This window comes from Myodes glareolus, chromosome 23, assembly GCF_982192425.1.
Source record: "Myodes glareolus chromosome 23, mMyoGla1.1, whole genome shotgun sequence".
Classification (NCBI taxonomy): Eukaryota; Metazoa; Chordata; class Mammalia; order Rodentia; family Cricetidae; genus Myodes; species Myodes glareolus.
The window spans coordinates 57,446,043-57,458,211 of NC_142048.1; the positions used below are offsets into that span (position 1 = coordinate 57,446,043).

General features: G+C 48.8%; 1 protein-coding gene across 1 annotated transcript in view; it reads left to right on the plus strand.

Annotated features, from left to right (window-relative positions):
• Col4a1 (collagen type IV alpha 1 chain) overlaps positions 1–12,169 on the plus strand; it is a 116,458-nt gene that overhangs the window by 75,180 nt on the left and 29,109 nt on the right. The window contains exons 14-24 of the mRNA XM_087900741.1: positions 600–626; positions 760–810; positions 1,455–1,499; positions 1,584–1,637; positions 2,760–2,801; positions 4,239–4,323; positions 4,689–4,724; positions 5,507–5,671; positions 6,824–6,919; positions 8,166–8,249; positions 8,778–8,848. Coding sequence (XP_087756867.1) covers positions 600–626; positions 760–810; positions 1,455–1,499; positions 1,584–1,637; positions 2,760–2,801; positions 4,239–4,323; positions 4,689–4,724; positions 5,507–5,671; positions 6,824–6,919; positions 8,166–8,249; positions 8,778–8,848 — 756 coding nt within the window. The remainder of the gene's footprint in view (positions 1–599; positions 627–759; positions 811–1,454; positions 1,500–1,583; positions 1,638–2,759; positions 2,802–4,238; positions 4,324–4,688; positions 4,725–5,506; positions 5,672–6,823; positions 6,920–8,165; positions 8,250–8,777; positions 8,849–12,169) is intronic.

Genomic DNA, 12,169 nt, shown 5'->3' on the forward strand with positions numbered 1-12,169 from the left:
TATTTTTTTTTGGCAGTTGATATGCCTGTGTCTCTGTGTGAATTTATGCATGTGTGTACAGGTGTGTGTGTCTCCCTGTGTAAGTTCATGATTGTGTGTACAGGTGCATATGTAAATTTATATAAATTTATGCATATGCAGCAGTGGCCAGAAGCATTGCATCTCCCTGGAGCCTGAGTTACAGGTGGTTGTGAGCAGCCCAGTGCAGGGCTAGAACCAAGCTCAGGCCTTTTGCCAGAGCCGTAGGTGCTCTCAGTGACTGAGCCACCTCTGCAGTCTGGAGTTTTTTTTCTTAGTGAGTTCAATGTAGCATCTGAAACACTGAACCAGGCATGGTAGTGCACTCCTGTAATCCTAATACCAAGAATGCTGAAGCAGGAGGGTTGCCACAAGTTCTAGGCTAATCAGAGATTGATAAAAAGGCCCTATCTCAAGGAAAAGAAAGGAAGGAAAGAAAAGGGGAGGGGGAAGCAACAAGAGTGTGATATGGCGGCTAGGTGGGTGATCTGGCTGTTCAGTGGGTGATTTAGCCGTTAGGTGGGTGCTGTAGCTGTTAGATGATACTGATCTATTTCTTCCCAACCCCTCAATTTCTCTAGGGTCAGAAAGGTGAACCCGGATTCCAGGTGAGTCCTCTGGTCCTCCTTGCCATTACTGCTTTTGTGTGAAGGATGTTGCATTATGGCGTTGGTGTGTCTGGCTTCATAGTGTATTTGCATATATCAGAGAGTCTAACTCCGTCTCTTCTTGTCTCTTAAGGGAGCCCCAGGGTATGGAGAGAAAGGTGAACCAGGCAAGCCAGGGCCACGGGTAAGTGCTTCCCAGCTCTGTCTGCTCCTCACAGCGAACAATACTCCCCTCTAATGCCCAGACTCATAGAAATGAAACGGAAAGATGGATACATCTGTAGGGTTTGCTAATTTCTTCCTCAAACCCCACTGAGTTGGCTATGGAAGGACCACCCATGCTGTCCCCTGGGGACACCTCCCCGTCTTGCGAGGTCAGAACGGGTGCTTAGGTATTTTTTGCTGATCTTCCTGGCACTAGATCCGAATCCCCACCCCCTTCCATGCCAGGCTTGTGTGTGGCTGGGACCCTGATGGTCTCATGTGCTTCTCCCTGTCTGGGCACAGCAGCAGACTATCTGCTTAGCTGCTGGTTTCCGGTAACGTCTGATTTGTCCCGGCGGGATGTGTGGAAAGAAGCAGTCTAAGTATCAGCCCCTGTGCTCACGGCCAGTGCACAATAACCCCTTGGTGCCTAAGACATTGGTTTTTGTAGCCGGGTACACTCCACTCTTCAGAAACTGAGCGATCTTCTTTAGCGGTGACCCTTCAGCTCATGTGGCCCTCTTCTCTGCCTGCCTTGTACCTCACAAGGAAATGAACAGAGCTGTGGTGTGGTGTGGCCATAGTTGTCTGTGAAAGGCTCACGTCTGCCTCTTTGTTATACAGGGAAAGCCTGGAAAAGATGGCGAGAAAGGAGAAAAGGGGAGTCCGGTAAGTCCCCTTCCTCTGCAGTTTCTGGGTAGATGGGGGCCGCCGTTCTCCTTGATGAGCATTCTTTACCTCCCTTCCTTCTAGGGCTTTCCTGGTGATTCCGGGTACCCAGGACTCCCAGGTCGGCCGGGCCCTCAGGTGCGTGGTGGCATTGTTCTGAGTTTTTACCGTTACTGGGTCATTCCTCCTAGAAGCTTCCTCGTTTGTTTTCTAGAATAGAGAACTCTGAACTCAAAGGGAGAAAATATTTCTACTCTATAAGAATGCAACACAGTTTGTTGACTTTCCTGGGGCTGATGAATTATGTACAAGAAGACTGTCACGGACACACTTGGTTGAGCTTCTGTCTTTTTTTGTAGAGATTAATTTTTTTCCTGGTTATAAAGGAGGAGAAATGCAGAAGTAGAAGGAAAAGAAAGCCTGGGCCAGGTTCTGCCTTCTGCTGTTCCTCTGTGAACACACGCATGTCCCCTCTGTGAACACATGCATGTCCTCTCCACAACATGGGTTTTAAGGCCACCTCTTGTCCTTCTTCTTCTTAAGTTTTAAAAAAGTAACATCGATTGATTGATTGGTCAAGTGTGTGTAGGCACACGTATGTCCCATGTGGAGGCTGGAGGATAGCTCCTTCCATCATGTGGGTCCTGGGTTGTCAAGCGCTTTTACCTACTAAACCATCTCGTTGACCCACACTTGCTTTTTAGAATTGATAATGTTTTGTTAATAAAATAAGGAGGTTCTAATCTATGTGGACATCTATAAATTAGTTATATGTAGACATTTTTTTTAACATCTGTGCCTTCTACTGACTGGGTTCTAGTTCATTTTAAACTTGTCTGAAGTCAACACTGGAGTTTGTGTGGGGACTTTAAGTGTAAATCCCATAAAAATCCCATATAACCACCCTAAAAAGTTTGAGTTAGAAGCAAACTGTGCTTTGTAGCAATTTAGAGAAGAGCCTTCTAGTTCTAAAGGACTCTCATGGTCCTTCAGGGAGGCTGCCACACAGGAGGGTGAACATTGGCTCTTCAATCTTCCACTTAGGCAGGCATCTTTATTTCCATGTCACCTTTATGTGACACAGATGAGCGGTGTTTCTACACAGAGTAACTGAGCCAGTCCCAGCACGAGAGGGCAGGAGAGGACAATGACTGGGCGCTGTGTAGAACCAACTTCTATTTTACCAGAAATCTCCTGGCCAGCTTTCTGCATGGTCATCTCTATGGTATGGCTGTGAATAACTGTGCACGTTCCTTGCAGGGAGAGAAGGGTGAAGCTGGACTTCCAGGCCCTCCTGGATCTGTAAGTAATAAGTGTGTTTGAGGTGGGTCCTAGGTGGCATAAGATACCCTGCAACGTCCCCTTGTGTGATGTGATGCTTTTATTTGAAGTGGATGCCCGCCATAATTTGTTCTGATTTTGACAATCACACTTTATTATTTTTACCTCTGGAAATGAAAAACTTTGCACATGGGTAACCTAGCAACCCATTTTGAAACCTGTTTTACATATATATATATATATAATGTATATATTAAAATATATATTAAATAGTCCATCAAGGAAAATTTAGTAGGAGGGGCAGATCAACTATCAGTCCACTGTTCTAGCAAAGCAACTTTTGTTTTCTAAGTAGTGTTCACACCTTGCTCATGCCCACTCAGACCCTCTATCTTGTTGGCTATTCTGCTCCAAATCATTGTTGAAACAGTGGGCACCCCTGTCCTGTTCACTGCGGGTGACGCAGGTGTAGGACTGTGCCACTCGCCGTGTGGGTGAGAGCGTGGGGGTCAGAGTAATCTTTCCTGAGGCCACATTACAGTGACAGGGCTACTGCCCTCTGCACGCCTTGATGAGCCAGCCCAGTGTACCTGCGGCTCTCCCCTCACCTGTGACTCACCCCAGGGTGCTCGGGTCCTCATCTCACCCCAGTTCCACCAACACATCTTGTTTAGTTAGTTTTAGAGGTGTCTACATTATCTATTTTTTAATGGACAAGGAAAGTTTATATGTACTTGGAATGTACAGTGATTTTCCATATATGTGCCTGCTGTAGAAAGACTGAATTAGAGCTACTTAATGGCACCTTAAAGAATATTCCCTCACTTGGGTGAAGCAGAGGGACTGGCACTTCAAGCAGGTTATCTGCACACTCCCTCCGTTTAGTTGATACAGAGGGATACTGTAACGATGGTGTCCCTGCTTGACTCTGCAGTTTTCCTTGCTCTGCGGGGACCCAGGGTCATGGTGCGCCAGGTTTCCTTTTCTCGGTGAGGTTGGCCTTGCCTTCTTCCTGGCTTGTGCCTGCGATGGCCTGTGCCTGCGATATTCAGGAAGTGCCCTCTTTGGTCTTTAAAGAAAGAAAAAGCATTAAATATTCTCCAATAAAAGGACAAACAGTTAGTGTGTGCTCCCGCCCTGTCCACCAGAAAGACACGGACGGGCAAGCCTCTGCTGTACCGTGAAGCGCCCCATGCATTTCATGGCGCGGATGCAGTTGCGCATTTTAGACTAGCCATAGCGGATACTGCCGAGGAAACTGCAAACCACGCAGAGCTGCCTGGCCATTCAACACAAAGCAGTCTCTGGCACTCATTTTGTAGCTCTCCAGACCCTTCCCCGGTTCCCTCCACACACCACCACCTCCTCTTTGCATTCATTTCCAAGAGGTACAACATATGTCACAGTGTGCTATCAGCTACCCCTACCAACTGTGACCTGTCCCGTGCTTTAACGCAGGTGATAGGCACCATGCCGCTGGGAGAGAAAGGGGAACGAGGCTACCCCGGAACACCAGGGTTAAGAGGAGAGCCGGGCCCTAAAGGTAGGCTGCTGCCTGTCTGCTTTCTTGTTCCTCTTCCTTCTCTCCCTCCACTCTTCCTTCCCTTCAGTCCCCTCCCTCCCATCCACCTCCTTCATTTTCTCCTTTTGGAAGAATTTGACCTACGGACAAGTTATCCTTTCTAGCTCCCAATCTCCCTGTCACACGAGGTGCTCAGGAGCCCTTTTCCTCTATGACTTCCTGAGGATGGTGTCTTTGTAGGGAGCATTCTGGGGACTCTGGTTCTGTCTTTCCATCCCAGATGGATGTTTTCAAGCGGCCCTGGCTAGACTGTGGTAGAGAAACAAAGTGTCCACTACATAATTGACTTTGTCTCACTTTGTTCAACTCTCTCTTCCCCTTTCAAGGTTACCCTGGAATACAAGGCCAGCCAGGCCCTCCAGGTGAGAATCCCTATTTCCTGTTGTACTTTCTGTGTAGTTTCTATCCCCGTGTGCTTATCACACACACACTGGGTGTGTGCATGAGGCAGGATACAGCATCTCTCTAGTTACCAAAGCCCAGTGTGTCCTGGAGTATGTTCGCTTTCTGTTTCGTACACAGATTCATATGTCAGTCCTCATTTGTAGGCTGACGTGTGGACAACAGACGCTTGCTTCCTGGGGACACTGACTTGTCCTCTGGGTTGACCCTCTGGGTGCACATCTAGCCCTTGCGTGGGTCTTGGCTCTGCCAGAATTCCTGCAGCTGTTGGGCTATGGTTCTCTCCAGGAGAGGCGGATGGGATCCCTTTGCCTTCCTCCAGCCTTTCTGCTCTGGACTTGAGAGGAGGACCCCAGAGTCCTCCTGGCCTTACTGGGATCCACGTGTGGCTGTTTCTTCCCCAGGACATCAGGACTGGCTGTGTGTGATCCCCTGAGCTGTACTGCCCAGGGTCCCCACCATCAGCCTTCTGGGCTGTATCAGGCCACCTTGTGTGATCCCTTAGCACCTCAGTACATAGAGTGACAGACATGGGCCCTATATTTTCAGATCTAACCTCACCTTGTCTTTGAGCCTGGCCCAGCTTGACCTCAAGACTTCCTGGGTTGGCTCACTTAGAGGGTCCCCTCGGTGAGGATCCTAGTAGATATTTTATCTTGGACAGAGTGTGACCTTCTGCACAGCTGTCACATCGCCTTCAGGCTGTCACGTGATGTCATGTGAACTCTTACACTGCTTTCAGGCTTCCCTACTCCTGGCCAGACTGGTGCTCCTGGCATCCCAGGCGAAAGAGGAGAAAAAGGCGACCAGGGATTTCCAGGCGTGTCTTTACCAGGACCCAGTGGAAGAGATGGAACTCCAGGGCCTCCCGGTCCTCCTGGGCCCCCTGGACAGCCAGGCCACACAAGTAAGTGCCCATGTATATCCCATCAGATGCCAGGAGCCCAGGGCAGAGCTGCATGGGCCTGTTTGCTGCTAGAAGCAATGCCACGGAAAGGCTTGGGCCTCCCACCGTTGGCTTGTTATTGACTTTTTGCTTGAGTAGTTTTACAAAATTAACTATGCTACAAAAAAATAACACTAACAATAAAATAGGCATACGTGGGAAAGCAGCATGGTAACCAGCTCTAAGTCTTAAAGAAAGGTAAGCAGGATGATTGCTTTCACCTTGATTGAGAGCTGAACGTATTCTGCTTCGTGTAGAGAGACTGCATAACGCTTCTTAGAGTCCCCAAGGGGACAGATTGCACAGGAACATGTCATGGTATAATGCAGACTAGATGGCGACTCACATGGAGTTTTCTGTATCAGCTTTCAAGAAAAGCTGAACATGAAGTATAAACTATTGATTGGCTTATTGTGATGCCATGATCTCGTTTTAATAATTACAAGAAAGTTCCAGAAGATTTAACTCAGCCAGGTCAGTGGGAGCATATCAGATTTCCAAAGCAGAGTGTTGGGTACTTCTGGGCTAGAGCCAGCGTGAGCTGTAGCGGGTATCTGCGGTAAGAACCCGATCTGGGGGTAATCACCATTGTGGGCTGTAGATGGGGGTTTGCGGTGGAACCTCTGTGTGTGGTTGACAAAAGAAGGTTTATGAGCTTGGAGCTCTGGTGACGTTGATTCCAAGAACTCAGGCTCGTCTGGGAAGGAAGTTCCCCGGATAGACTTGGCAAGGAAGACAGCGGAGGACTAAGGGGCTGACTGAGCCCAGATAGGCGGCTCCCCAAGGAAGGATTGGTGTGGATTGCTGGTGGGAGACTCGCGGATTATATGTAGGTTTATGGAACTTCCTCTCCTACTGTGACTTGAAATGTGGAAAATGAGGGTGAGGGCTGAACATCCTGCAGACATTCCATCCAGAACCGCCTGCTCTCCATGTTGGTTTTGTTTTTCAAGTTAAAAAAAAAATCACAGGCTTAGTTGGTGGAAGTGAGAACTGAATTCCTAAAACGTTCAAATCAGCCTTAAATATTTTGGTTTGATAATCGAGGGTCACATGGGGAGAGAGAGGGAGAATGTCTCGCTGTGTCTTACAGTTCGTAAACATTTCTTTCAGATGGCATTGTGGAATGTCAGCCTGGACCTCCTGGGGACCAGGGTCCTCCCGGGGTAGCAGGACAGCCCGGTTTGGTAGGCGAAGTTGGACAGAAAGGTAAGCGATGCTTATTTATTTTATTATTTTTTGAATAGTAACTGTATTTGTGCCAGTCGGTTTCTCCCATCGCCTGCGCTGGCGTAGGCTTTGGCAGAGCAGGGCAGGGTGCAGGTCATATTCCCTGTGGCTTTGTTTGGGGGTCCTCCACATCCACTCCCAAGAAGATGCATTCTGCAGCTCATCTGATCTGACGGCTGGTGCTGTAGCTTTGATGAGGAGCAGAAAGAGGAGACAGCCACGAAGGCATGGGAGTGGGAAGAAGAGACAGCCACGAAGGCATGGGGAGTGGGAAGAAGAGACAGCCACGAAGGCCAGACAACTGTTCTTTCCTCACTCCCAGGGTCGAGAATCCAGTCTTCCCGTGTGTAAAAGTCTTAACTGATACCACAGGCTTTCAGTTCAAAGCCTGAGAATTTCCTTCTCAAAGGATGTATGTCCTTCCTTTAAGGAAAATCAGGAATCTACACACGGGATACTGGCGACCTTTCGAGTGTTTGCGCCATTGGGTCAGACAACTCTGCTGTTGATGGATTAACTAGCTTTCCTCTGAGCTCTCGGTTTTATCGCTAACCTTTCAAGTGTTTGCTGTGATGTCAATGCAGGGCAGTTGGATCCGGAGACAGAGGATGCTGGCTGCATGGCCAATGCGAGCACTGACTTAGCACGGACTAAACAATGGCATTCCAATATTTATGTGCTTGTTAACCTTGGAGCAGAACAAACTGGGGCCCCATAAAACCAGCCCCGCGGTTGACCATTCCTGACTTGGGCTATAAAGAATTTTGACCCTTTAGAAGTCTAATGTTGTGTGGAAAAGAGCTTCCGAGGGCTTCTTAGGGCAACCGTGTAACTATCCTTACCACACACTCTCTACTTATGGAGATTAGCTATTCTGTTTTTATGATGGACTCAATGTTTGGGGTTCTGTAAGCTAAAATCTTGTCTGTCTGCCTTCTGAATATTAGGAGATGCATTGTGTATGTGTGGTGTGATATGTGGTGTGTGGTGTGATGCTGGAGATAGAACATGGGCCCTATGGGATGGATATAAGAACGCCTCCTAGTGAGTGGTGCTATGGACCAAAGTGATGATGGAGAAGGGAGAGTCTGGCTGGTGCATCTGCAGGACTCTCCTGTGTCCGCTCTCCCAGCACGACAGAGCCTTCTGTCAGCACATCCTACAATGGTCATAGAGTAAAGCATACGTTAGCCATACATTAAGCACCCTGTGCTTCTTCCTTCAGGTCAGAAAGGAGAAGGCTGCCTTGCTTGTGACACAGAAGGACTCCGAGGCCCTCCTGGACCACAGGGGCCCCCAGGAGAGATTGGTAAGTGGTAGAGTGTGGAATGAACCATGTTGGAGGTAGCTGTGGGATCAGATGCCAGCCCCCTCAAATGCAGAGGCATGGCAGTGAAGATGAAATTCTGTAACCAGAGTGAGTGCACATGGACAGCCATGGCCACCCGCCACAGTGGCCATGGTCAGGGCCACCCTCTACAGTGGCCATGGTCAAGGCCCCCCGACCACAGTGGTGTCATGTGCTTCCTGTAACCGCACAGTGGCCTAGTGGTTCTCGCAGCTCCGCAGTCAGTTAGCTCAAGGGAGGTCAGCTTGTTTGTCTCACAGGGGGTTGGGGTTTCAGGCTGGGAGACACTACAGCTATCTGTCTCACTGACTTGGGCCCAAGGCTCGTGATCACTCCTCTGAGCCTATCAGTTTTGGTGTTATTTATCTACTGCCCTGGACGTGCCTCAAATGACAGTCCACTTCACAGAAAGATTTTGATGTGGTTGAGTCTCGGGGGCAAAAGGGTTCAGAAGACTTGTCTCACAGCTGCTATGTTCCTGTCTCTAAGGTTTCCCCGGACAGCCAGGGGCCAAAGGTGACCGCGGTCTGCCTGGCAGAGATGGTCTTGAAGGATTGCCGGTAAGTGCACCGCAGGGGGATCATACCCGCAGGGGGATCATACCCGTGTTTGGAGTCATTGCCATAGGAACCACAATAGTGGGCTCTTGTTCGTGCTCACTCAGCATGTTACGGGAGCGGGGACACCCTTTCTCCATGCTTGCTCTGGAGACCCAGAGAACAAGCGAGACAAATCCACAGTTCAAGTCCTTTCAGCCCTCTCACCCCCCGGCTTGCTTTTAGCGTTCAGGCTCCACTGGACGGCCCAGCGTCCTTCAGATGGTACCACCAGTAGCCACCTCTCTTTGTGACCACTGCCTGTGGCATCCCCTTGTCGGGGATGGGTTCAGCCTAAGAGTTTCTATGGAGGGAGGATGAGAACGTGACATCCACATCACCACCATGTGTTCTATAGATGGCTTTTCCAGTCTGTGGTTGAATCCACATAAATTCACAGGGAGGAATATGACAACTTTCACCTGCACAGAATTCCAGCAGCTAAGCTTAGTTCCGAGAGAAGCCATTCTGAGAAGATAAGGGGTTCACGTTTAATACTATGCATGCTTGCTCTGTTTGCAAACCCTTCTTCCCCCGCCCCTCCCCTTGCTCTGTAAGCCTTGCTGGTTTCTGTAATTCTTTCCAGTTCTATCTTCTTCATTAGAAACCAAAAATTATATCTTTGACCTTACCCTTTCCTGATGAAACTCTTTCAAATCCTTTCAAATCCATTTTTGGATACTGCTTGAGAAGGCCAGAGCAGAGCTGAGTCAAAGCAGGGTGGAGACAGCCCGAACGCTGCAGTGTCTCCCTGCTTTTGAAGTCAGGGCCTTAGCTGTGTTCCAGAATGGCACTGGTGCCTACAGGGCCAAGTCAGAAGATACAATTGTTTAAAACAGTTCTAAGTGGAGAAGTTCAAATAGCAGCCGAGGTGGGGATCAAAGTGAGAACTTTGAGGGAGGCAGAGAAGGTTCTTTTCACCCGTGTCCATTGCTTTCATCCGGTGTCTGCCCAGCTCTTCCTGCCTCTGCTGTGGCTAGAACCCAAGCCAGACATTCACCTCCTGACCCAAGATATCACAAAAATGCAAGGAGAACAAAGAGGTGAGGGAGAGGGACAGTTGGGGAGTCGTCAGGATAAAGAAGAACAAAAGTCCACTTGCCTCCAGCTTTCAGGGGTCCATCTTCCCCAAGATGAGCAGCAAAGCCTCTGGACACAGAGGAGCACGCCCACAGCTTCTGAGCAGACGGCCACTGTCCTTTATCTGAAGCTAAATCCCGGCTTCAGAGGTGATCCTCATGGTTTGAGTGTGATTGGGGGCTGGAAGACAGGGAACAGTAGGGCAAAGGCAGAGGCATGGTTTTCTTTCTGTTTAGTGTTCTGTGGCCTTTGCCTTTGAAAGGCAAGTGCTTGATTTTAGGAGTGAGCAGTAGATCTTACAGGCACTGGGATCACTCAGCCACCACCAAAACCTGTTGTGTCCGACTTGTCCCAGGGGCTGTGTGAATAGTGTCAGAAGTAGATAGCACAGTTGTCCCGTCTTCCTTGGTTAAAGCAGCCAGTGCCAGGCTTTCAAGGAAGCCATGGATCCCACAGGGAACACGGATCAAACAGACTTTAGATGAAGCATCTTTTTCAAAAGCATCTCGGATCAGGATTTTGTGTGCCAAAAAGGTTGCCGAGACATTTTAGCATCATCAGTGCCACTTTTAAAGAAATCAAGGGGCTGGAGCAATGGCTCAGGGGTTAAGAACACGGACTGTTCTTCCTGAAGACCTGGGTTCAATTCCCAACACCCATGTGGCTGACTCCAACCTTCTGTAACTTCAGCTCCAGGGGATCCAATGCTCTTTTCTGGTTTACATGGGTACCAGGCACTTGTAAGGTCATATATGTAGGCAGAATACGTATACATATAAAATAAATCTTAAAAGATTTAGAGAACACGAGCTTCTCTGTCTAAATCCTTATAGTGTCTGTTTATCACAGATACCAAGGAGGCAGATGGGAAGCTTTGGTTCTTCAAAAGCTTTTCAGATGTAGGAGGAACAGGCCTGTGGGCACATCATCCCAACGCCTGTGGGCTCATCATCCCAAATAGACTGAGCGGTTTCTGGAATAGCGGCCATGCAACATGGTGGAAAGGTCTGCGTGTCCGAGGAAAGGCTCTGTAGGACTGTCTAGTGTCTTCCAGGATTTATGAGTATGTATCTGTGCATACTAACTCTAGAAAACCAGTTAGGAGAGTCACACCGTTCGATAAACACTGAAATTCCTGGTCTTCTGCTAACATTTCCAGCAGGTGACTGGCAGAAATAATCACTCTCCACTCTTCAGACTTCTGCAAACAGCCTCATTTCCAGATTCTAGCTCAGGGCCAGCTGAGACCATCTGTCACTGACCAGTGGTGTGCTCTGCCACATCAGAGGAATTCTTTGTTTGCACAACTGTTCAGCTTAGGATCCAGTAGTCGGTGGTGGTATCTGAACCCTTGAAATGTGGCTAGCATGGCTGAAGAATTGAGTTTTTCAGTTGTTTAATCTAAATGTTTAAATAGCATAGAATGGGGCAAAGAGTAGCTGCAAGATCTCCCATCCTTGGGCAAGCTTGCGCTAAGCTTCCTGTGTGGACCCCAGGGTTGCACAGGGCACAGTTGGCTGAATAACAATTTCCCTGTCCCTTAGCCTGTGTGCTTTTGACTTTCAGGAGGTCTCTCCCTTCTGCATCAGCCCCAGACTAGATGAACTCTGAGCAGGCCACAGAGCCTTTGCAAGCCCCACCCCTGTGTGTGCATGGAGGTTCAGTCTGTAACACCCCACCCTCAGCAGTGCGCAGGTGGTGTGGGTGTGGAGACTGTGGACAGGCTTCATAGATGGGAATACTTATGTTTCCACCCAGCTGTCACTCTTCCTGGCTGGGCTGTCTTAGATACACAGCTCACCGCTCTGCTAGACTGAGAGTCCCACGTTTGCCTTGCAGAGTTGAGATAAAGGTCAGAAATGGTACATGAGGGTCCTGCCACACCTGACTGTGTGACCAGTGGTTGCTACTTTTTTAAAAAATATAATTCTTGCATGAATTTTGCTCTGGATTGGTCTCCTAATCTCTTCCATGGAGGAGTATACATTGTAGGTACATGCAGTGGTTTGATTGTGAACCACACCTACCCGAAGGGTCTTTTGATATGCCCTATGAAAAGAGATTAAAATAAAGTGAGTTATGGAGAGTTTCTACCAGGTCCTCCATGGGTCTGATGTGCCTTTCTCGTGACCACGGCCAAGCTACTGGAACTGTGATGCCTTCGTCATCTTTGCACTAGAGGAGAAGGAGTAGTGGGTGTGGACA